The sequence below is a fragment of the Salmo salar genome, chromosome 14 (genome assembly GCF_965601325.2).
Source record: "Salmo salar chromosome 14, fSalSal1, whole genome shotgun sequence".
In the NCBI taxonomy this organism is placed as follows: domain Eukaryota; kingdom Metazoa; phylum Chordata; class Actinopteri; order Salmoniformes; family Salmonidae; genus Salmo; species Salmo salar.
Window position 1 is genome coordinate 107268598 of NC_138304.1, and position 26576 is coordinate 107295173.

At 46.6% G+C, this 26576-nt stretch overlaps 2 protein-coding genes across 3 annotated transcripts in view; one reads left to right on the forward strand and one right to left on the reverse strand.

Annotated features, from left to right (window-relative positions):
• Positions 1-12122, reverse strand: part of LOC106570754 (type 2 phosphatidylinositol 4,5-bisphosphate 4-phosphatase) — a 40573-nt gene extending 28451 nt beyond the window's left edge. The window contains exon 1 of one of the 2 annotated variants that reach the window (XM_082961374.1): positions 11673-12122. In XM_082961374.1, coding sequence (XP_082817500.1) covers positions 11673-11781 — 109 coding nt within the window. In that variant the 5' untranslated portion in view covers positions 11782-12122. The remainder of the gene's footprint in view (positions 1-11672) is intronic. The other variant, XM_082961376.1, reaches the window with a different exon arrangement.
• Positions 12123-12835: 713 nt separating this feature from the next.
• otud6b (OTU deubiquitinase 6B) lies at positions 12836-26279 on the forward strand. The gene is made up of 8 exons (XM_014143239.2): positions 12836-13124; positions 15084-15238; positions 20830-20934; positions 21143-21290; positions 22545-22709; positions 23774-23835; positions 24089-24195; positions 26071-26279. The coding sequence occupies exons 1-8, from the start codon at positions 13049-13051 to the stop codon at positions 26165-26167; spliced, it is 915 nt and encodes a 304-aa protein (XP_013998714.1). The 5' UTR covers positions 12836-13048; the 3' UTR covers positions 26168-26279.
• Positions 26280-26576: the final 297 nt, after the last annotated feature.

A 26576-nucleotide genomic window follows, 5' to 3' on the forward strand; every position in this document is an offset into this window, starting at 1 on the left:
GTACCACGCTCATCTGAACAAACAATAATACGCAAGTATAAACACCATGGGACCAAGCAGCCGTCATACCGCTCAGGAAGGAGACGCGTTCTGTCTCCTAGAGATGAATGTACTTTGGTGTGAAAAGCGCAAATCAATCCCTGAACAACAGCAAAGGACCTTGTGAAGATGCTGGAGGAAACGGGTACAAAAGTATCTATATCCACAGTAAAACAAGTCCTATATCGACATATCCTGAAAGGCCGCTCAGCAAGGAAGAAGCCACTGCCCCAAAACCGCCATAAAAAAGCCAGACTAAGGTTTGCAACTGCACATGGGGACAAAGATCGTACTTTTTGGAGAAATGTCCTCTGGTCTGATGAAACAAAAAATTGAACTGTTTGGCCATAATGACCATCGTTATATTTGGAGAAAAAAGAGGCAGCAGGTTTTTCCACCTAGTCGGCTTGGGGATTTGAACCAGCAACCTTTCCGTTACTGGCCCATTGCTCTTAACAACTAGTCTAACTTGTTGTAATGACATCGTACACAATTTCATGGCATTGTTTTTAGGCCTACAGACAAGGCCCTGTTTTCACTTCCATTTTCAGTACCTTTTTCTTTAACATAGGTCGACCTGGGAGACGAGTGAAAATAGGGTTGGTCAGTTGACAGTGAAAGGGAAGGAATGGATTTAATTCTTGATGTCAATGCATCACCCCCCCCCCCCCCCCCCCTCTCTTTGGGTCAAAAAGCAGTACTGACCTATTTTTATACCTTGATTTAACTAGGCAAGTCAGTTAAGAACAAATTTCTTATTTATAATGACGGCCTAGGGACAGTGGGTTAACTGCCTTGTTCAGGGGAAAAACAACAGATTTGTACCTTGTCAGCTCTGGGATTCGATCTACCTTCGGGTTACTGGCCCAACGCTCTAACCACTAGGTTCCTATAGGCCAAGCAGACTCTCTGTTCAACAACAGGTTTAGTATCGATCCTTTAGCATATTAACCCGTATGTCTTCAATGTACCAAGTAGTGTCAACATCACAGAGCTCGGATATATATCACAGAGCTAGGCTATATATATATATATATATATATTATATCACAGATCCAAAAAATAAAGGGAACACTTAAACGACACAATGTAACTCCAAGTCAATCACACTTCTGTGAAATCAAACTGTCCACTTAGGAAGCAACACTGATTGACAATAAATGTCACATGCTGTTGTGCAAATGGAATAGACAACAGGTGGAAATTATAGGCAATTAGCAAGACACCCCCAATAAAGGAGTGGTTCTGCAGGTGGGGACCACAGACCACTTCTCAGTTCCTATGCTTCCTGGCTGATGTTTTGGTCACTTTTGAATGCTGGCGGTGCTTTCACTCTAGTGGTAGCATGAGACGGAGTCTACAACCCACACAAGTGGCTCAGGTAGTGCAGCTCATCCAGGAAGGCACATCAATGCGAGCTGTGGCAAGAAGGTTTGCTGTGTCTGTCAGCGTAGTGTCCAGAGCATGGAGGCGCTACCAGGAGACAGGCCAGTACATCAGGAGACGTGGAGGAGGCCGTAGGAGGGCAACAACCCAGCAACAAGACCACTACCTCCGCCTTTGTGCAAGGAGGAGCAGGAGGAGCACTGCCAGAGCCCTGCAAAATGACCTCCAGCAGGCCACAAATGTGCATGTGTCTGCTCAAATGGTCAGAAACAGACTTCATGAGGGTGGTATGAGGGCCCAACGTCCACAGGTGGGGGTTGTGCTTACAGCCCAACACCGTGCAGGACGTTTGGCATTTGTCAGAGAACACCAAGATTGGCAAATTCGCCACTGGCGCCCTGTGCTCTTCACAGATGAAAGCAGGTTCACACTGAGCACGTGACAGACGTGACAGAGTCTGGAGACGCCGTGGAGAACGTTCTGCTGCCCGCAACATCCTCCAGCATGACCGGTTTGGTGGTGGGTCAGTCATGGTGTGGGGTGGCATTTCTTTGGTGTGCCGCACAGCCCTCCATGCGCTCGCCAGAGGTAGCCTGACTGCCATTAGGTACCGAGATGAGATCCTCAGACCCCTTGTGAGACCATATGCTGGTGCGGTTGGCCCTGGGTTCCTCCTAATGCAAGACAATGCTAGACCTCATGTGGCTGAAGTGTGTCAGCAGTTCCTGCAAGAGGAAGGCATTGATGCTATGGACTGGCCCAGACCTGAATCCAATTGAGCACATCTGGGACATCATGTCTCGCTCCATCCACCAACGCCACGTTGCACCACAGACTGTCCAGGAGTTGGCGGATGCTTTAGTCCAGGTCTGGGAGGAGATCCCTCAGGAGACCATCCGCCACCTCATCAGGAGCATGCCCAGGCGTTGTAGGGAGGTCATACAGGCACGTGGAGGCCACACACACTACTGAGCCTCATTTTGACTTGTTTTAAGGACATTACATCAAAGTTGGATCAGCCTGTAATGTGGTTTTCCACTTTAATTTTGAGTGTGACTCCAAATCCAGACCTCCATGGGTTGATAAATTGGATTTCCATTAATAATTTTTGTGTGATTTTGTTGTCAGCACATTCAACTATGTAAAGAAAAAAGTATTTAATAAGATTATTTCTTTCATTCAGATCTAGGATGTGTTGTTTAAGTGTTCCCTTTATTTTTTTGAGCAGTGTATATATATATATATATATATATATATGCAGGCCTCAGCCACTACCCTGAGAGCATTTGATTCAGTGTACCATGCAGCCCTCAGATTTATTACCAAACTAACACATCATTGTGATCTCTACAGCGCTGTTGGCTGGTCGTCATTGACCCTTGCGTCGGCTTAAACGCTGGTATACACTGATTTATAAGGCCATATTGGGTAAAATGCAATTTTATCTCTGTTCTTTTTTTAGTCAGGTCGATAAATAAATATCAATTACGGTCCCATTCTGATTTGCTTTATAACAGTTACCAAGAATTAGACCAGGTCATGGTAGAAATAGTTTTAGTTACTCAGCTCCGTGGTCCTGGAATTCTCTACTGAACATTTTAAAATGTGATGATCTAGTATCATTGGTGGAGTTTAAACACTTGATCGATGTTTATATTATAGAAGAGTGGAACTGTCTTTAGGACAACTGTGTTTAGTCAAGACTTTCGTGTTTTTAACGTAAAATGCTTTTGTTGTACTGTATGTGTGTTTAATGTTGTGTTTAATGTTGTGTTAGTGTTGTACTGTATGTGTGTTTAATGTTGTGTTAGTGTTGTACTGTATGTGTGTTTATAGTTGTGTTTAATGTTGTGTTAGTGTTGTACTGTATGTGTGTTTAATGTTGTGTTAGTGTTGTACTGTATGTGTGTTTAATGTTGTGTTACTGTATGTGTGTTTATAGTTGTGTTTAATGTTGTGTTAGTGTATGTGTGTTTATAGTTGTGTTTAATGTTGTGTTAGTGTTGTACTGTATGTGTGTTTATAGTTGTGTTTAATGTTGTGTTAGTGTATGTGAGTTGTTTTGTCTGAAACATTGTTCCCTCTGCTGCTATTGGACCAGGTCTCTCTTGGAAAAGAGATGTTATCTCAATGAGGAAAAACCTGGATAAATAAAGGTAAAATAAAAATAAAAAAGTGCATTCAATTCAGTGATCAATGAGTACGGTTATTTATTTATCTCACATTGTTGTGAACAGTCAGGTTAATATAATAGTTGGATTAAAACGTTTACATGCTTTGCAAGAAGAACGATTTCCCTAATTATCCTGTTTCCATGGACACAACTGAAATCAGTCTACCTGATGGTACTCTGATAAAAGCAGAAAATCAACAATCAAAATTAAACATTCTACCACAGCGACCTTGTCATTTTTAGGAAGCATCTTTGATTCTGAGTTCAGACATATAAAGTTTGTATGTGAAAACTACTTCTACGACGGATACAGCCAGTAGCTCTGTACTCACTTCCCTCATGCTAAAGAGGGAGGCTCACTCAGATGGAACTAACACATGGCCAGATTAAATACACCTCTGGAACACATGACCAGATTAAATACACCTCTGGAACACATGACCAGATTAAATACACCTCTGGAACACATGACCAGATTAAATACACCTCTGGAACTAACACATGACCAGATTAAATACACCTCTGGAACACATGACCAGATTAAATACACCTCTGGAACACATGACCAGATTAAATACACCTCTGGAACACATGACCAGATTAAATACACCTCTGGAACACATGACCAGATTAAATACACCTCTGGAACACATGACCAGATTAAATACCCCTCTGGAACACATGACCAGATTAAATACACCTCTGGAACACATGACCAGATTAAATACACCTCTGGAACACATGACCAGATTAAATACCCCTCTGGAACACATGACCAGATTAAATACACCTCTGGAACACATGACCAGATTAAATACACCTCTGGAACACATGACCAGATTAAATACACCTCTGGAACACATGACCAGATTAAATACACCTCTGGAACACATGACCAGATTAAATACCCCTCTGGAACACATGACCAGATTAAATACACCTCTGGAACACATGACCAGATTAAATACACCTCTGGAACACATGACCAGATTAAATACACCTCTGGAACACATGACCAGATTAAATACACCTCTGGAACACATGACCAGATTAAATACACCTCTGGAACACATGACCAGATTAAATACACCTCTGGAACACATGACCAGATTAAATACACCTCTGGAACACATGACCAGATTAAATACACCTCTGGAACACATGACCAGATTAAATACACCTCTGGAACACATGACCAGATTAAATACACCTCTGGAACACATGACCAGATTAAATACACCTCTGGAACTAACACATGACCAGATTAAATACACCTCTGGAACTAACACATGACCAGATTAAATACACCTCTGGAACTAACACATGACCAGATTAAATACACCTCTGGAACTAACACATGACCAGATTAAATACACCTCTGGAACTAACACATGACCAGATTAAATACAGGTGTTTTAAAGCGGCATACACTTACTCAGATTTTGACCTTTGGCCGATTAAAATAATCAGTGTAAAGTGTTTACATGACTATTGCATAATCTGCCTGCTGCCATAATCAGTTTAACATCGAATTATTACTGTGCATGTAAACATACTTAATGAGGTTTTAGAAGAGCATTCACTTCAGTGATTCAACGACGCTCTCTAGGAATCTTGTCTGTCCTCTCGCTGAAGATGTACAGCTGTGTACTGACTATTCTAGAGTAGTACAAAACCCTTCAACTAAACCAGTCCAGGTAACTAGGGGAGGTAGGTAGCCTAGTGGTTAGAGGGGGGAGGCAGGTAGCCTAGTGGTTAGATGGGGGGGCAGGTAGCCTAGTGGTTAGAGGGGGGGGGGGGGGGGAGGCAGGTAGCCTAGTGGTTAGAGGGGGGGGGGGGCAGGTAGCCTAGTGGTTAGAGGGGGGTGCAGGTAGCCTAGTGGTTAGAGGGGGGGAGGCAGGTAGCCTAGTGGTTAGAGGGGGGGAGGCAGGTAGCCTAGTGGTTAGAGGGGGAGGCAGGTAGCCTAGTGGTTAGAGGGGGGGAGGCAGGTAGCCTAGTGGTTAGAGGGGGGGGGGAGGCAGGTAGCCTAGTGGTTAGAGGGGGAGGCAGGTAGCCTAGTGGTTAGAGGGGGGGGGCAGGTAGCCTAGTGGTTAGAGGGGGGGGGGCGGGCAGGTAGCCTAGTGGTTAGAGGGGGGAGGCAGGTAGCCTAGTGGTTAGAGGGGGGGTCGGGTAGCCTAGTGGTTAGAGGGGGGGTAGAGGCAGGAAGCCTAGTGGTTAGAGGGGGGGGGGCAGGTAGCCTAGTGGTTAGAGGGGGGGGCAGGTAGCCTAGTGGTTAGAAGGGGAGGCAGGTAGCCTAGTGGTTCGAGGGGGGAGGCACGTAGCCTAGTGGTTAGAGGGGGGGGGGGGGGCAGGTAGCCTAGTGGTTAGAGGGGGGAGGCAGGTAGCCTAGTGGTTAGAGGGGGGAGGCAGGTAGCCTAGTGGTTAGAGGGGGGAGACAGGTAGGCTAGTGGTTAGAGGGGGGAGACAGGTAGCCTAGTGGTTAGATTGGGGGGGGGGCAGGTAGCCTAGTGGTTAGAGGGGGGGGGCAGGTAGCCTAGTGGTTAGAGGGGGGGGGGGGGGGGGCAGGTAGCCTAGTGGTTAGAGGGGGGAGGGGGGGGCAGGTAGCCTAGTGGTTAGAGGGGGGAGGGGGGGGCAGGTAGCCTAGTGGTTAGAGGGGGGGTAGGCAGGTAGCCTAGTGGTTAGAGGGGGGGTAGGCAGGTAGCCTAGTGGTTAGAGGGGGGGTAGGCAGGTAGCCTAGTGGTTAGAGGGGGGGTAGGCAGGTAGCCTAGTGGTTAGAGGGGGGGGGGGGGGGGGGGCAGGTAGCCTAGTGGTTAGGAGGGGGGGGAGGCAGGTAGCCTAGTGGTTAGAGGGGGGGGGGGCAGGTAGCCTAGTGGTTAGAGGGGGAGGCAGGTAGCCTAGTGGTTAGAGGGGGAGGCAGGTAGCCTTGTGGTTAGAGGGGGGAGGCAGGTAGCCTAGTGGTTAGAGGGGGAGGCAGGTAGCCTAGTGGTTAGAGGGGGGAGGCAGGTAGCCTAGTGGTTAGAGGGGGGGGGCAGGTAGCCTAGTGGTTAGAGGGGGGAGGCAGGTAGCCTAGTGGTTAGAGGGGGGGGCCAGGTAGCCTAGTGGTTAGAGGGGGGGGGGAGGCAGGTAGCCTAGTGGTTAGAGGGGGGAGGCAGGTAGCCTAGTGGTTAGAGGGGGGAGGCAGGTAGCCTAGTGGTTAGAAGGGGGGGGGGGGGGGGGGGGGGGGGCAGGTAGCCTAGTGGTTAGAGGGGGGGAGGCAGGTAGCCTAGTGGTTAGAGGGGGGGGCAGGTAGCCTAGTGGTTAGAGGGGGGGAGGCAGGTAGCCTAGTGGTTAGAGGGGGAGGCAGGTAGCCTAGTGGTTAGAGGGGGGGGGGGGCAGGTAGCCTAGTGGTTAGAGGGGGGGGGCAGGTAGCCTAGTGGTTAGAGGGGGGGGCAGGTAGCCTAGTGGTTAGAGGGTGGAGGCAGGTAGCCTAGTGGTTAGAGGGGGGAGGCAGGTAGCCTAGTGGTTAGAGGGGGGGAGGCAGGTAGCCTAGTGGTTAGAGGGGGAGGCAGGTAGCCTAGTGGTTAGAGCGTTGGACTAGTAACCGAAAAGTTGCAAGATCCATTCCCCGAGCTGACTAGGTACAAATCTGTCGTTCTGCCCCTGAACAAGGCAGTTAACCCCCTGTTCCCTAGGCCGTCATTGAAAATATGAATTTGTTCTTAACTGACTTGCCTGGTTGAATAACAGGTATATAAATCACCACTAAGCTGTGTGTCAAGAACAAAAACAAACCAAAAGTCCATTCAGAAACACTTCGGGACTGGATCCAGGAAGTAAGCGGGAAAAGCTGGTCACTTTCCCAGCGTATTAGAGGTCATTATAGTCCCAACATTTCAATGTTTACCGTTACTTCTGTGGTGAAATATGGATTAAACATCAGATTTAAATCTCATGGTGTACAAAGGTGAGTAACAATGCTCATTCAGTGTCTCCATTACATCGCCGCTGGCAATTGGCAAAAAAATAAAAAATAAATGTATTTATACTCTGTAAACCTTGTTGTCAGGGCCGACACTACCTCGACCTCTATGGGTCTCTCTGTACGGGTCTCTCTGTACTGGTCTCTCTGTACGGGTCTCTCTGTACGGGTCTCTCTGTACTGGTCTCTCTGTACTTGTCTCTCTGTACGGGTCTCTCTGTACGGGTCTCTCTGTACGGGTCTCTCTGTACGGGTCTCTCTGTACGGGTCTCTCTGTACGGGTCTCTCTGTACGGGTCTCTCTACGGGTTTCTCTACGGGTCTCTCTGTACTGGTCTCTCTACGGGTCTCTCTGTACTGGTCTCTCTACGGGTCTCTCTGTACTGGTCTCTCTGTACGGGTCTCTCTGTACGGGTCTCTCTGTACGGGTCTCTCTGTACGGGTCTCTCTGTACGGGTCTCCCTGTACTGGTCTCTCTGTACGGGTCTCTCTGTACGGGTCTCTCTGTATGGGTCTCTCTGTACGGGTCTCTCTGTACTGGTCTCTCTGTACTGGTCTCTCTGTACTAGTCTCTCTGTACTGGTCTCTCTGTACGGGTCTCTCTGTACGGGTCTCTCTACGGGTTTCTCTACGGGTCTCTCTGTACGGGTCTCTCTGTACTGGTCTCTCTGTACTAGTCTCTCTGTACTGGTCTCTCTGTACGGGTCTCTCTGTACGGGTTTCTCTACGGGTCTCTCTGTACGGGTCTCTCTGTACTGGTCTCTCTGTACGGGTCTCTCTGTACGGGTCTCTCTGTACTGGTCTCTCTGTACTGGTCTCTCTGTACTGGTCTCTCTGTACGGGTCTCTCTGTACGGGTCTCTCTGTACGGGTCTCTCTGTACGGGTCTCTCTGTACGGGTCTCTCTGTACTGGTCTCTCTGTACTGGTCTCTCTGTACGGGTCTCTCTGTACTGGTCTCTCTGTACTGGTCTCTCTGTACGGGTCTCTCTGTACTGGTCTCTCTGTACTGGTCTCTCTGTACTGGTCTCTCTGTACTGGTCTCTCTGTACGGGTCTCTCTGTACTGGTCTCTCTGTATGCGTGAACGTGCTGCTTAACTGGCATTGTGTTCCTCTGGATAGGTCTCAACAGGCAGAGCCCATGCAGAGCTGGTTCCAGGTATAAGCCACATAAACGGGCGATTAGAGCCGCGAGCCTGAGGGGAGACTCAGGTCGGGGTCTCAACTTCCTGAGAGTAAGAATAGTAGAATACACAAGGTGTAATTGAACAATGTGTTTGTGCATCAGCAGTTTGTCTGTTGTTAAGTCAGCCACTGACAGTCACTCAATTAGCCATGTCAGCCACAGGAGGCTGGTGGCACCTTCATTGGGGAGGACGGACTCGTGGTAACGACTGGAGCGGAATCAGTGGAATGGTATCAAATACATCAAATACATGGTTTCCATGGTTCCCATGTACATCAAACACGTGGTTTCCATGGTTCCCATGTACATCAAACACGTGGTTTCCATGGTTCCCATGTACATCAAACACGTGGTTTCCATGGTTCCCATGTACATCAAACACGTGGTTTCCATGGTTTCCATGTACATCAAACACGTGGTTTCCATGGTTTCCATGTACATCAAACACGTGGTTTCCATGGTTTCCATGTACATCAAACACGTGGTTTCCATTGTTTCCATGTACATCAAACACGTGGTTTCCATGGTTTCCATGCGTTTGATGCCATTCCATTCGCTCCGTTCCAGCCATTATTATGACCCATCCTCCCCTCAGCAGCCCCCATTGATGTCAGCTAATAAGTTATGGATTGGTAATTAGCTTAGCCAGCTATCTAAACTTGTAGTAATCATGGCCGAATACACAGGGGCTCTGACCTCCAGGGGGCCCCCACCTCCAGGTGGGCCCCATTGATTCTGTTAGTCACTCTGACCTCCTGGGGGGCCCGATTGATTCTGTTAGTCACTCTGACCTCCTGGGGGGCCCGATTGATTCTGTTAGTCACTCTGACCTACAGGGGGGCCCCATTGATTCTGTTAGTCACTCTGACCTCCAGGGGCATCCCACCTCCAGGGGGACCCCCAAAAAGCTAGAGCCAGCTCTGGGCCCATGCTCTGGTCAAAAGTAGTGCACCATACTGGGAAAAGGGTTCCATTTGGAACGTACAGTGGGGGAAAAAAGTATTTGATCCCCTGCTGATTTTATACGTTTGCCCACTGACAAAGAAAGGATCAGTCTATAATTTGAATGGCAGGTTTATTTGAACACTGAGAGACAGAATAACAACAACAAAAAATCAAAAAAAACGCATGTCAAAAATGTTATAAATTGATTTGCATTTTAATGAGGGAAATAAGTATTTGACCCCTCTGCAAAACATGACTTCGTACTTGGTGGCAAAACCCATGTTGGCAATCACAGAGGTCAGATGTTTCTTGTAGTTGGCCACCATGTTTGCACACATCTCAGGAGGGATTTTGTAGCATGACAATGACCCAAAACACACGGCCAAGGCAACAAAGGAGTGGCTCAAGAAGAAGCACATTGAGGTCCTGGAGTGGCCTAGCCAGTCTCCACACCTTAATCCCATAGAAAATCTGTGGAAGGAGCTGAAGGTTCGAGTTGCCAAACATCAGCCTCAAAACCTTAATGACTTGGAGAAGATCTGCAAAGAGGAGTGGGACAAAATCCCTCCTGAGATGTGTGCAAACCTGGTGGCCAACTACAAGAAACATCTGACCTCTGTGATTGCCAACATGGGTTTTGCCACCAAGTACTAAGTCATGTTTTGCAGAGGGGTCAAATACTTATTTCCCTCATTAAAATGCAAATCTTTTTTATAACATTTTTGACATGCGTTTTTTCTGGATTTGTTTGTTGTTATTCTGTCTCTCACTGATTCAAATAAACCTACCATTAAAATTATAGACTGATCATTTCTTTGTAAGTGGGCAAACGTACCAAAATCAGCAGGGGATCAAATACTGTAGTCTCTGTGTTCTGCACCATACTGGGAAAAGGGTTCCATTTGGAACGTAGTCTGTGTTCTAACTGAGATCAGGCCAGCTCAGTTGAAAAGCATGTCTTGACAAAGACGTGTGGTTTATTCTAGGTTAGTAAGCTCTCCAGTCATTTCAATGAGGAATATGCTGATTTCACAACGGGGCTGTGTATATTTTCATCTGAATAGCACTGTGATAAACAGGGGGAACGACGGCCCTAAGCATTCCACCCACAAGGACCCTGTGTGTTTAACTATACATATGAAATACACAACATGGAGGATTTATGTTTCCAGAAAACACATAGTGAAGGGATCATCAACATGCACAACTGGGCCTGTATGTCATTAAGGGATATTATGGGATAGTAATATCAACCTAAAGATGTATTTCATGGATGTTTATGATCCAGTCAAATGAAAGAGGTGAATAATACATATGTTACAGTACATCTTTAGGTTGGCTTGTAGGAGGCGCTATAGGAGGATGGGCTCATTGTAATGTCTGGAATGGAATTAGATGGAAAGGTATTAAACCATCAACCATATGGAAACCACGTTTTTTTGACTCATTTCCTTCAGTACCATTCCAGCCATTAGAATGAGCCCATCCTCCTATAGCGCCTCCCACTGATGGTAATAGAAATACTCATTCATAGCCTAGTGGCCTGTTCAGTTTGCATGGGCCTAATGTCTTATGGACTCAACAACCACACAACAACAACAAAACTACGTTGAGAGGGAAGTTTTTTTTTTTTTTAAAGGATTTGTGAGTTATACTTGTATCCTCTGATAATGTCCTTCTTGCTCGTCTGAAGTAATGGCTGCCAGCATCACATATCCTTTTAAGAAGACGTGTAAACAGTATTACCCAGTAACACAGATCGTGATGCGAGTCATTTCTGCAGAATACTGAATGACAACTGGAAAATATTCGGCTAGGCCTTCTACTGCAAACTCAACCTTTCTGATTTTTGACTGACGTCCTTCTCTTGTCCGTTACAATTTAACGCACTACGCAACAACAAAAAAATATATATAATGCTCAACACGATAATCCCCCAAAATGATTCAGCATTCACGGGGGGAGTCATAGCCTGAAGTCGGTTTACCTCTCGGACTCGTGTCCTGCAGGTAGGAAGGCGGTCCCGACGGTGTGACATTCCCGGAGTTCGGTGCTGAGAGCAGCGGGGACCGTTCATCCATGCCTTCGTCGGCCATGGCGGCAGCAGTTCACCCAAAGCAGACGACTAAACAAGGAGCAGAAGGACAGCCGATGCGGCGGAGCCTCTCCTCTGGCCAGTGTTTCCTCTGGAGGGGGTCGGCCAGCAGATCGGTGGTAGCCTGCTGCTCCAGAGAGGGTAGTTCCTCAGAGGTGGAGCTACAGACACCGAAACGGGACCGGGTGGGAGGGAGGGTTATGAGTGACTGAATGCAGAGAGAGAGAGAGAGCCAGACTCCCCAACCCAACCCAACCCAACCCAACCCAACCCGTTCCCCCCAGGCACAGTGCCGGCATGCCATTTAGTAGGTCTGCAAAGTACACTAAATCATCATTTTAATTCTTTAAGATACAGTTTACATCCTCCAAAATGACAGATTTGAGGAATAAAATACTACCAGGCCCTAGGGGCTACTGTAGACAGGCTATATTAAATTGTATTATATGTTTAACAGATTAAACAAAACTAACCATGAATATTTCATATTATATCCTGATGTTGGTGGAGGATGAGGTGTTTCCTCCGCGTAAAAGCGGTTTGGGTGTCTAGAAAAAAAAACACTATATAAATCCAATCAATGAATGATCTATTCTGTTTTATTCTATTCTGATCTATGTTTAACAATGTTACTCTGAATGATATAGGTGTGTTTTCTAAAACAAAAGCAAAAGAGAATATATTCTTGAAGATCTGCTACTTCTATCATTTTCACCTCAGTTACCAGTAATCGATTATATCATATCGATCATATAGCCATAAAGAATTATTCATTCAAATCATTCTGTGATTGATGTTGAAGACAGTATTTTTTTTTTTTAGACTTATTTGTTATTTTAATTAAGCTTCACTGACGTTTTGCTCATTGCCAATGCCATATAATCGGATATAATCGATCTTTGAGAAACCAACGTTTTAAAGATTCCTGAAAATAAATGATATCAAACTTAAAAGTTGAACGTGAAACAGCGATTTTAGATTTAACGTCCAAAAATAAAAACGTCTTTATTCGACTAGAAGCTCCTAACCAATCAACTCAGGAAACTGTTGTGACGTGATGACCAGAAACATCGCGATATTTCAGGAGCCGGAAGTATGGTGCTCAACACGTTTCAAATGTAATGGATGGTCAGCTGACGTAAACTTGTATCTGATATCAATAATGTTCCAATTCTACATAACAGCAAAACCATAACGTTGAATTGGATATATATATATATATATATATATGTGTTACAGTATTTATAAAATAAAATAAAAATACAGTCATGGAAGAGGTAGCGATAGAGACAGCCGAGGAGATGTTAGCCAGGCAACATCGCAAGGAGAAGAAGGACCTGCAAGGTTGGTAGCTACATGTAGTGTTATGATTTACAATGATGTCTTTGCTAGCTAGCCACATTTACAATTACTGTTTTAATCATTAGCGATTTAACATGTACTGGTAATCACGCTGTAGCATCCTGACTGGGATAGATATGACATGCCTGTCTGTTATTCTAGCTAGCTAATAATGACAAGTCTAACTTGTTGACAATCAAAACAGCATTTTAGTTTAGCCAAAGAAACTTGTATCTGTGGTTAGCTAGCTAGCTAATTGTTATGACCGTATGACTGCTGTAGGCTATTTTTATGACTGCTGTAGGCTATTGTTATGACTGCTGTAGGCTATTGTTATGACTGCTGTAGGATATGGTTATGACTGCTGTAGGCTATTGTTATGACTGCTGTAGGCTGTTGTTATGGCCATATGACTGCTGTAGTCTGTTGTTATGGCCGTATGACTGCTGTAGGATATTGTTATGACTGCTGTAGGCTGTTGTTATGACTGCTGTAGGCTGTTGTTATGACTGCTGTAGTCTGTTGTTATGGCCATATGACTGCTGTAGGCTGTTGTTATGGCCATATGACTGCTGTAGGCTGTTGTTATGGCCATATGACTGTTGTAGGCTGTTGTTATGGCCATATGACTGCTGTAGGCTGTTGTTATGGCCATATGACTGCTGTAGGCTGTTGTTATGGCCATATGACTGCTGTAGGCTGTTGTTATGGCCATATGACTGTTGTAGGCTGTTGTTATGACCGTATGACTGCTGTAGGCTATTGTTATGACCGTATGACTGCTGTAGGCTGTTGTTATGACCGTATGACTGCTGTAGGCTGTTGTTATGACCGTATGACTGCTGTAGGCTGTTGTTATGACTACTGTAGGCTATTGTTATGGCCGTATGACTACTGGAGGCTATTGTTATGGCCGTATGACTACTGGAGGCTGTTGTTATGACTACTGTAGGCTATTGTTATGGCCGTATGACTGCTGTAGGCTGTTGTTATGACCGTATGACTACTGGAGGCTATTGTTATGGCCATATGACTACTGGAGGCTGTTGTTATGACTGCTGTAGGCTATTGTTACGGCCTTATTACTACTGGAGGCTATTGTTATGGCCATATGACTGCTGTAGGCTGTTATGGCCGTATGACTGCTGGAGACTATTGATATGGCCGTATGACTACTGGAGGCTATTGTTATGGCCGTATGACTACTGGAGGCTATTGTTATGGCCGTATGACTACTGGAGGCTGTTGTTATGACTACTGGAGACTATTGTTATGACCGTATGACTACTGGAGGCTATTGTTATGGCCGTATGACTACTGGAGGCTATTGTTATGGCCGTATGACTACTGGAGGCTGTTGTTATGACTACTGGAGACTATTGTTATGGCCGTATGACTACTGGAGGCTATTGTTATGGCCGTATGACTACTGGAGGCTATTGTTATGGCCGTATGACTACTGGAGGCTATTGTTATGGCCGTATGACTACTGGAGGCTGTTGTTATGACTACTGGAGGCTGTTGTTATGACCGTGTGACTACTGGAGGCTATTGTTATGACCGTGTGACTACTGGAGGCTATTGTTATGACTACTGGAGGCTGTTGTTATGACTACTGGAGGCTATTGTTATGACTACTGGAGGCTATTGTTATGACTACTGGAGGCTATTGTTATGACTGCTGGAGGCTATTGTTATGACCGTATGACTACTGGAGGCTATTGTTATGACCGTGTGACTACTGGAGGCTATTGTTATGACTACTGGAGGCTATTGTTATGACCGTATGACCACTGGAGGCTATTGTTATGACCGTGTGACTACTGGAGGCTATTGTTATGACCGTATGACTACTGGAGGCTGTTGTTATGGCCGTGTGACTGCTGTAGAATATTGTTATGACTACTGTAGAATATTGTGATATGTGAGAAGCGGACATAAACCACTCATAAATGTTTTCAGCTAAAATCCAGAGCATGAAAAATGCTGTCCCCAAAAATGACAAGAAGAGGCGCAAACAGCTGACTGAGGATATTACCAAGCTGGAGGCTGAGCTGAGTCAGAAACACAACGAGGAACTCCGACAACTAGACTCATCAGGAGCAGGAGAGAACACGGTATCTGTTGTCCACATATCAGCCGTACTGATGACCAATAACATCTGTTGTCTAGTTATCAGCCGTACTGATGACCAATAACATCTGTTGTCTAGTTATCAGCCGTACTGATGACCAATAACATCTGTTATCTACATATCAGCCGTACTGATGACCAATAACATCTGTTATCTACATATCAGCCGTACTGATGACCAATAACATCTGTTATCTACATATCAGGCGTACTGATGACCAATAACATCTGTTATCTACATATCAGCCGTACTGATGACCAATAACATCTGTTATCTACATATCAGCCGTACTGATGACCAATAACATCTGTTATCTACATATCAGGCGTACTGATGACCAATAACATCTGTTATCTACATATCAGCCGTACTGATGACCAATAACATCTGTTATCTACATATCAGCCGTACTGATGACCAATGACATCTGTTGTCCACATATCAGCCGTACTGATGACCAATAACATCTGTTATCTACATATCAGCCGTACTGATGACCAATAACATCTGTTGTCTAGTTATCAGCCGTACTGATGACCAATAACATCTGTTATCTACATATCAGCCGTACTGATGACCAATAACATCTGTTGTCTAGTTATCAGCCGTACTGATGACCAATAACATCTGTTATCTACATATCAGCCGTACTGATGACCAATAACATCTGTTATCTACATATCAGCCGTACTGATGACCAATGACATCTGTTGTCTAGTTATCAGCCGTACTGATGACCAATAACATCTGTTGTCCACATATCAGCCGTACTGATGACCAATAACATCTGTTATCTACATATCAGCCGTACTGATGACCAATAACATCTGTTATCTACATATCAGCCGTACTGATGACCAATGACATCTGTTGTCCACATATCAGTGGTTATATATGTTAGTAGTAGGGCTACTTGGTAACCCCAAAGGTCACTGGTTTGAAATCCCAGAGCCGACAACGTGAAAAATCTCACCACCTGTGCTCACATGAATGTTTTGATGATTGTACTTAAGCTCATTCAGAGCTAGGTGAAAAAGCTTTCCAGTGTCCTGTCCCTTCTGCTTGGAATGAGCTTCAAAAGTTCCTGAAATGACTGGAGCTCGTTCCTTTAAGTTAGTTTAAAGCTAGGTTAACCGCTATGATGGAAAATGAAGTGTGGGGGGGGGGGGGGGGCTGTCAATGTTTTGGCTCCTAGTTGCACCACCCTTTCCCAAACCAACTTTCTGTTCAATGTGTAAATGTTTTCTGATATTTTGGCCAGGTATATCTCTTGGAAAAGAGATTGTTCATCTCAATGAGACTAACCTGGTCAAATGACGCTGCGACCCAAAAGGTTATTATAGTCAACACAAAAACTGAAAAACAAAACTATTCATGAAGAAACTAAACAACTGAAATAAAATAATTAACAAAATACGTTTTGAAAACTACAACTGTACTGAAAATATATTATCTTTGACTCAAACTAAATAAAATAAAAAATCATCATGAATTATGTTACATTTTAGTTGTTCTTCTAAACTTTGGGTAAAATTCTGATGGGGTTTCAAAGGTGTTTTCAAGTTTGTTTTTTGGGGGGGGGGAGTTTTCAAGCTACTTAATCTGGTGAGTAAATAATTATACGTCCAGTAGATGGCGATGTGTGAAACTGGCCGAGCTTGTGCATCACCATCACTGCAGGGGAAATCAGCTAAGTAGCTAAATTCTTCTTACATATGCTACTCAAGTTAAAAAAAAACATTGGATTGGTGTAAACATGTATGAGAGCGTTTCCTTATACCATATTTTTTGGGGGGCACCAGTCTTGGCACTATTCCTTTTAAAATCAAAGTCACATTGAGATTGACATTATAAACCGAACCTAACCCATCACCTGATGTAATACCAAAGACTATCTTTATACTGACAAGAGACGGGACTCTATACTCTAATAATGGGAATAAATGTCCGCAAAGGCAGAAAGCAGGCAGGAGGAGGCGGGAGCAGGCTGGAACATTCTAGCCAATGAGAGGGCAGATTTGCGTGTGAACAACAGGCACAAGTCTGATCAAATGGTATTTTTTTTCTCTCAAAGATGCCACGTGCGTCCGCTTATTTCAGTACATTCATTACAAGCTAAACATTATCAAACTTATATTCAATCAAATAAACCTCACGTAGCAAATTATCAATTCAATTTTATGTTGACCAAATTCATCACTCTCCCATTGACCTGCATTCAAAAAATCTCCAATTCCACTGGTTTAACGCTGTATTTTCGCTCGGACAGAATTTTTGGACGGGTCAAATCTTCTCGGTTCAGCTCTTCCTCTCTGGTATTACTGCCCCCCATTTGCAAGACATTCCCCCCCAAAAACTATTTCCGATAAAAAAGCGAATAGAAATAAAAACTCATATAATAACACAACACTATAATAACCTTTCTGTGACCCCGCTCCCTGATAACCTTTCTGTAACCCCACTCCCTGATAACCTTGCTGTGACCCCACTCCCTCCCTGATAACCTTGCTGTGACCCCACTCCCTCCCCGATAACCTTTCTGTGACCCCACTCCCTCCCTGATAACCTTGCTGTGACCCCACTCCCTCCCTGATAACCTTGCTGTGACCCCACTCCCACCCTGATAACCTTTCTGTGACCCCACTCCCTCCCTGATAACCTTTCTGTGACCCCACTCCCTCCCTGATAACCTTTCTGCGACCCCACTCCCTGACAACCTTTCTGTAACCCCACTCCCTGATAACCTTTCTGTGACCCCACTCCCACCCTGATAACCTTTCTGTGACCCCACTCCCACCCTGATAACCTTTCTGTGACCCCACTCCCTGATAACCTTGCTGTGACCCCACTCCCTCCCTGATAACCTTGCTGTGACCCCACTCCCTCCATGATAAACTTTCTGTGACCCCACTCCCACCCTGATAACCTTTCTGTGACCCCACTCCCTGATAACCTTGCTGTGACCCCACTCCCTGATAACCTTGCTGTGACCCCACTCCCTCCCTGATAACCTTTCTGTGACCCCACTCCCACCCTGATAACCTTTCTGTGACCCCACTCCCTGATAACCTTTCTGTGACCCCACTCCCTCCCTGATAACCTTTCTGCGACCCCACTCCCTCCCTGATAACCTTTCTGTGACCCCACTCCCACCCTGATAACCTTTCTGTGACCCCACTCCCTGATAACCTTTCTGTGACCCCACTCCCTCCCTGATAACCTTTCTGTGACCCCACTCCCTCCCTGATAACCTTTCTGTGACCCCACTCCCTGATAACCTTGCTGTGACCCCACTCCCTGATAACCTTTCTGTGACCCCACTCCCTGATAACCTTTCTGTGACCCCACTCCCACCCTGATAACCTTGCTGTGACCCCACTCCCTGATAACCTTGCTGTGACCCCACTCCCTGATAACCTTTCTGTGACCCCACTCCCACCCTGATAACCTTTCTGTGACCCCACTCCCTGATAACCTTGCTGTGACCCCACTCCCTCCCTGATAACCTTTCTGTGACCCCACTCCCACCCTGATAACCTTGCTGTGACCCCACTCCCTGATAACCTTTCTGTGACCCCACTCCCACCCTGATAACCTTTCTGTGACCCCACTCCCTGATAACCTTGCTGTGACCCCACTCCCTCCCTGATAACCTTGCTGTGACCCCACTCCCTCCCTGATAACCTTTCTATGACCCCACTCCCACCCTGATAACCTTTCTGTGACCCCACTCCCTGATAACCTTTCTGTGACCCCACTCCCTGATAACCTTGCTGTGACCCCACTCCCTCCCTGATAACCTTTCTGTGACCCCACTCCCTCCCTGATAACCTTTCTGTGACCCCACTCCCTCCCTGATAACCTTTCTGTGACCCCACTCCCACCCTGATAACCTTGCTGTGACCCCACTCCCTGATAACCTTTCTGTGACCCCACTCCCTGATAACCTTGCTGTGACCCCACTCCCTCCCTGATAACCTTTCTGTGACCCCACTCCCTCCCTGATAACCTTTCTGTGACCCCACTCCCACCCTGATAACCTTGCTGTGACCCCACTCCCTGATAACCTTTCTGTGACCCCACTCCCACCCTGATAACCTTTCTGTGACCCCACTCCCTGATAACCTTGCTGTGACCCCACTCCCTCCCTGATAACCTTGCTGTGACCCCACTCCCTCCCCGATAACCTTGCTGTGACCCCACTCCCTCCCTGATAACCTTGCTGTGACCCCACTCCCTCCCTGATAACCTTTCTGTGACCCCACTCCCACCCTGATAACCTTTCTGTGACCCCACTCCCTGATAACCTTGCTGTGACCCCACTCCCTCCCTGATAACCTTGCTGTGACCCCACTCCCTCCATGATAACCTTTCTGTGACCCCACTCCCTGATAACCTTGCTGTGACCCCACTCCCTCCCTGATAACCTTGCTGTGACCCCACTCCCTGATAACCTTTCTGCGACCCCACTCCCACCCTGATAACCTTTCTGCGACCCCACTCCCTCCCTGATAACCTTTCTGCGACCCCACTCCCTCCCTGATAACCTTTCTGCGACCCCACTCCCTCCCTGATAACCTTGCTGTGACCCCACACCCTCCCCGATAACCTTTCTGTGACCCCACTCCCACCCTGATAACCTTGCTGTGACCCCACTCCCTGATAACCTTTCTGTGACCCCACTCCCACCCTGATAACCTTTCTGTGACCCCACTCCCTGATAACCTTGCTGTGACCCCACTCCCTCCCTGATAACCTTGCTGTGACCCCACTCCCTCCCCGATAACCTTGCTGTGACCCCACTCCCTCCCTGATAACCTTGCTGTGACCCCACTCCCTCCCTGATAACCTTTCTGTGACCCCACTCCCACCCTGATAACCTTTCTGTGACCCCACTCCCTGATAACCTTGCTGTGACCCCACTCCCTCCCTGATAACCTTGCTGTGACCCCACTCCCTCCATGATAACCTTTCTGTGACCCCACTCCCTGATAACCTTGCTGTGACCCCACTCCCTCCCTGATAACCTTGCTGTGACCCCACTCCCTGATAACCTTTCTGCGACCCCACTCCCACCCTGATAACCTTTCTGCGACCCCACTCCCTCCCTGATAACCTTTCTGCGACCCCACTCCCTCCCTGATAACCTTTCTGCGACCCCACTCCCTCCCTGATAACCTTGCTGTGACCCCACACCCTCCCCGATAACCTTTCTGTGACCCCACTCCCTCCCTGATAACCTTGCTGTGACCCCACTCCCTCCCTGATAACCTTGCTGTGACCCCACTCCCTCCCTGATAACCTTTCTGTGACCCCATTCCCTGATAACCTTTCTGCGACCCCACTCCCTCAGGGAGTTGGGATATGTAAGAAACACATTTCCATTTTATAACCTATTTGTGTCTGTGTGTGAATATCATGTTATATCTTACCTGTGTTATTTTATTTCATGGAATCATTATTGTTATCACCGTCCACAATCTTTAATAATAAATAGTCAAAAAGGTAAATAACTTGGCATGTTTTAATAACAGATATATATATATATATATATATACACCTCCTTCTCTTAAGGTGGAAGAGGTTGTGAATGGAGTAGAGTCCCTGGCTTTGGAAGGAGATGGGGAGCAGAAAGATGCCAAACAAGGTGGAGGTCCATCCAAGGCACAGAAGAGACGGGTGAGCTCTAATGCATTGTGTCAGTCACTGTAATACCTTAATGTATTACCCTTCAATGAGCCCTAAACTCCTGCTGGTTTTTTATTGTTGTTCTAATCCTCTCATTTACCAGGTGCAATAACATGAGATTGATGTAATCCTTTATTTAGTTTCGCATTGGAGGTCAAGTCTCATGTGTGTCCTCCCTGTGCTCTCGGAACCCTCCCAGGATAAGAAGGCAGCCGCGGAGAAGGAGAGAGAACGTCGCATAGCGGAGGCAGAGGTGGAGAACCTGTCTGGGCTGAGACACCAGGAGGGACTGAAGTTGTCCCAGAAACTAGTAGAGCGCCAGCTGCAGATCAGGGAGATTTCTTCAGGTAGGACCCGCAAGGGGGAGGGGGTAGGACCCACAGCAGGGGGTAGGACCCACAGCAGGGGGTAGGACCCGCAGCAGGGGGGGTAGGACTCGCAGCAGGGGGGGTAGGACCCGCAGCAGGGGGGGTAGGACTCGCAGCAGGGGGTAGGACCCGCAGCAGGGGGGGTAGGACTCGCAGCAGGGGGGGTAGGACCCGCAGCAGGGGGGGTAGGACTCGCAGCAGGGGGGGTAGGACCCGCAGCAGGGGGGGTAGGACTCGCAGCAGGGGGGGTAGGACCCGCAGCAGGGGGGGTAGGACCCGCAGCAGGGGGGGTAGGACTCGCAGCAGGGGGTAGGACCCGCAGCAGGGGGGGTAGGACTCGCAGCAGGGGGGGTAGGACCCGCAGCAGGGGGGGTAGGACTCGCAGCAGGGGGGGTAGGACCCGCAGCAGGGGGGGTAGGACTCGCAGCAGGGGGGGTAGGACCCGCAGCAGGGGGGGTAGGACTCGCAGCAGGGGGGGTAGGACTCGCAGCAGGGGGGTAGGACCCGCAGCAGGGGGGGTAGGACCCGCAGCAGGGGGGGTAGGACCCGCAGCAGGGGGGGTAGGACTCGCAGCAGGGGGGGTAGGACTCGCAGCAGGGGGGGTAGGACTCGCAGCAGGGGGGGTAGGACCCGCAGCAGGGGGGGTAGGACCCGCAGCAGGGGGGGTAGGACTCGCAGCAGGGGGGGTAGGACCCGCAGCAGGGGGGGTAGGACTCGCAGCAGGGGGGTAGGACCCGCAGCAGGGGGGGTAGGACCCGCAGCAGGGGGGGTAGGACTCGCAGCAGGGGGGGTAGGACCCGCAGCAGGGGGGGTAGGACTCGCAGCAGGGGGGGTAGGACCCGCAGCAGGGGGGTAGGACCCGCAGCAGGGGGGGGTAGGACCCGCAGCAGGGGGGGTAGGACCCGCAGCAGGGGGGGTAGGACTCGCAGCAGGGGGGGTAGGACCCGCAGCAGGGGGGGTAGGACCCGCAGCAGGGGGGGTAGGACCCGCAGCAGGGGGGGTAGGACTCGCAGCAGGGGGGGTAGGACCCGCAGCAGGGGGGGTAGGACCCCCTGGGTGGCAGGTGGCCTAGCGGTTAGAGAATCAGGCCAGCAAATGGAGGGTTGCCGGGTTGGAATGAGCGAGGCACTTTCTTAGGGACGTGTGTATCTCAGAGGGAAGTTGGATTGTGAGCATAAAGACTCCAATTTCATTCCCTGGCAAGTTAATGTAAAGTAAACTGTCCTCCCTCAGATGGCCACTGTATGTACCGTGCTGTGGAGGATCAGTTGGGGCAGCATGGCTTAGGTCTGACCCTGAAGGACCTCCGGGCCAAAACCGCTCAGCACATGAGGAGCCACGCTGACGACTTCCTTCCCTTCCTCACTAACACCAACACAGGGGACATGTACACGGCTGGTGAGGACGAGCTGAACTCTTCTCTTCGGGGGGGGACGGTTTAGTTAAGACATTAAAACGGTGGTTTCCCCAGACACAGATTAAGCCTTGTCGAGTACTAAAAAGCGTGATCAGTGACGAGAACCTTTTTTTTATTGAAATGGCTTTTGAATCCAGGACTAAACTGAATCTGTGTCTAGAAAACCATCTCTGGGTTTTATGTTGTTGTTGTTCTGAATGAGTGATTAGAACAGAAAAATAATGCTTTTAACGGATTTTCATGAAATGTAATCCGTTAAAAGCATTCTTTTGGAGGAAGGATTGTTTTTCACATTTGTATCTTAAAACATAATTGAGAAATAATGAATTGAAGTTGTTATATTTGGGGCATTATGACCTTACCCACGCCATAATGTTTCATCTATAGATGCTACAAAACACAAGTTGTTATATTTGGGGCATTTTGACCTTACCCACGCCATAATGTTTCATCTATAGATGCTACAAAACACAAGTTGTTATATTTGGGGCATTTTGACCTTACCCACGCCATAATGTTTCATCTATAGATGCTACAAAACACAAGTTGTTATATTTGGGGCATTATGACCTTACCCACGCCATAATGTTTCATCTATAGATGCTACAAAACACAAGTTGTTATATTTGGGGCATTTTGACCTTACCCACGCCATAATGTTTCATCTATAGATGCTACAAAACACAAGTTGTTATATTTGGGGCATTATGACCTTACCCACGCCATAATGTTTCATCTATAGATGCTACAAAACACAAGTTGTTATGAAGCTTTACCACTTCCTCTGTAATATGATTCAGATTGATCAATAACAACTTTCTTACGTAAATATATTCAGTATCACTTGTGGTCCGCTCTGCAGTGTCACTCCAGTGTGTGATCACTACCTCTGTGTGTGTGTGTGTGTGTGTGTGTGTGTGTGTGTGTGTGTGTGTGTGTGTGTGTGTGTGTGTGTGTGTGTGTGTGTGTGTGTGTGTGTGTGTGTGTGTGTGTGTGTGTGTGTGTGTGTGTGTGTGTGTGTGTGTGTGTGTGTGTGTGTTTCCAGATGAGTTTGACAAGTATTGCAGTGATGTGGCAGACACAGCCGCCTGGGGTGGACAATTGGAGGTATCTTCAACTTTATTTCAACTTTAGGAAAGTTAATCCGTTCAATCACTTGATCAGGGAATTTATTTGATCAAAGGACCCAACAGAGCACCTTGTGTCATAACGGTTTTATAATGATTTATAAATGATCTAGAAACTGTAAATTAACATTTACAAAAGACTTATAGTTAGCGTACCTTAGTGTAAAATGGTACCAACATGGGGTCAGATGTACTCTGGGATTTATGTGTGCTGTTCATTTGTTTCCTAACAGCTGAGAGCTCTGACACAGATCCTTCAACGGCCAATAGAAGTGCTCCAAGCTGATTCCCCAGCTATAATGATTGGAGAGGAATTTAACAAGTCACCCATCACCCTTATGTAAGGACCATGTCAGTTAACCTCTATACTGTTAGCACCATGTCAGTTAACCTCTATACTGTTAGCACCATGTCAGTTAACCTCTATACTGTTAGCACCATGTCAGTTAACCTCTATACTGTTAGCACCATGTCAGTTAACCTCTATACTGTTAGCACCATGTCAGTTAACCTCAATACTGTTAGCACCATGTCAGTTAACCTCTATACTGTTAGCAACATGTCAGTTAACCTCTATACTGTTAGCACCATGTCAGTTAACCTCTATACTGTTAGCACCATGTCAGTTAACCTTCTGTTAGCACCATGTCAGTTAACCTCTATACTGTTAGCACCGTGTCAGTTAACCTCTATACTGTTAGCACCATGTCAGTTAACCTCTATACTGTTAGCACCATGTCAGTTAACCTCTATACTGTTAGCACCATGTCAGTTAACCTCTATACTGTTAGCACCATGTCAGTTAACCTCTATACTGTTAGCACCATGTCAGTTAACCTTCTGTTAGCACCATGTCAGTTAACCTCTATACTGTTAGCACCATGTCAGTTAACCTTCTGTTAGCACCATGTCAGTTAACCTCTATACTGTTAGCACCATGTCAGTTAACCTTCTGTTAGCACCATGTCAGTTAACCTCTATACTGTTAGCACCATGTCAGTTAACCTCTATACTGTTAGCACCATGTCAGTTAACCTCTATACTGTTAGCACCGTGTCAGTTAACCTCTATACTGTTAGCACCGTGTCAGTTAACCTCTATACTGTTAGCACCATGTCAGTTAACCTCTATACTGTTAGCACCATGTCAGTTAACCTCAATACTGTTAGCACCATGTCAGTTAACCTCTATACTGTTAGCACCATGTCAGTTAACCTCTATACTGTTAGCACCATGTCAGTTAACCCTCTGTTAGCACCATGTCAGTTAACCTCAATACTGTTAGCACCATGTCAGTTAACCTCTATACTGTTAGCACCATGTCAGTTAACCTTCTGTTAGCACCATGTCAGTTAACCTCTATACTGTTAGCACCATGTCAGTTAACCTCTATACTGTTAGCACCATGTCAGTTAACCTCTATACTGTTAGCACCATGTCAGTTAACCTCTATACTGTTAGCACCATGTCAGTTAACCCTCTGTTAGCACCATGTCAGTTAACCTCTATACTGTTAGCACCATGTCAGTTAACCTCTATACTGTTAGCACCATGTCAGTTAACCTTCTGTTAGCACCATGTCAGTTAACCTCTATACTGTTAGCACCATGTCAGTTAACCTCTATACTGTTAGCACCATGTCAGTTAACCTCTATACTGTTAGCACCATGTCAGTTAACCTTCTGTTAGCAACATGTCAGTTAACCTCTATACTCTTAGCACCATGCCAGTTAACCTCTATACTGTTAGCAACATGTCAGTTAACCTCTATACTGTTAGCACCATGTCAGTTAACCTCTATACTGTTAGCACCATGTCAGTTAACCTTCTGTTAGCACCATGCCAGTTAACCTCTATACTGTTAGCACCATGTCAGTTAACCTCTATACTGTTAGCACCATGTCAGTTAACCTCTATACTGTTAGCACCATGTCAGTTAACCTCTATACTGTTAGCACCATGTCAGTTAACCTCTATACTGTTAGCACCATGTCAGTTAACCTCTATACTGTTAGCACCATGTCAGTTAACCTCCATTCCTCCCGTTACATCCTTAGCTCAGTTTATCAAGTCATTTGAGTGGTTACATTTCATCAGCCCCATTCACGATCGGCCTTATAGTAAACCAAAGTGACGGGGCTGCCATTTGGCAGAAAAACAAATTATTCAAATGATGGATTGTGCCTTTTTTAAATTGTTGCGATTGTGTTTCCAGTTACATGCGTCATGCGTACGGACTGGGAGAACACTACAACTCAGTGGAACGGATGAAAGACCCTGCTGCTCAAGAGGAGACCCGAGACGCTCATTGAGTTCCGTTATAATCAATGATAAAGTCATCTATACTGAATGAAAATATAAAACACAACATGTAAAGTGTCATGTTTCATCAGCTGAAATAAAAGATCCCAGAAATGTTCCATACGCACAAAAATCTTATTTCTCTAAATTTTTATACATACATTTGTTTCCATCCCTGTTAGTGAGCATTTCTCCTTTGCCAAGATAATCCATCCACCTGACAGGTGTGGCATATCAAGAAGCTGATTAAACAGCATGGTCATTACACAGGTGCACCTTGTGCTGGGGGACAATAAAAGGCCACTCTCAAATGTGCAGTTTTGTCACACAACACAATGCCACAGATGTTATAATTTTTTAGGGAGGTGTGCAATTATCATGCTGATTGCAGGAATGTCCATCAGAGCCGTTGCCAGAAAA

Bases quoted from the DNA above. Each gene is read 5' to 3' on its own strand.
- otud6b (XM_014143239.2), top strand. From the start codon at position 13,049: ATGGAAGAGGTAGCGATAGAGACAGCCGAGGAGATGTTAGCCAGGCAA. The intron at 13,125-15,083 runs GTTGGTAGCTAC...AAATGTTTTCAG, and splicing joins GGAGAAGAAGGACCTGCAAG to CTAAAATCCAGAGCATGAAA. The intron at 15,239-20,829 runs GTATCTGTTGTC...CCTTCTCTTAAG, and splicing joins CAGGAGCAGGAGAGAACACG to GTGGAAGAGGTTGTGAATGG.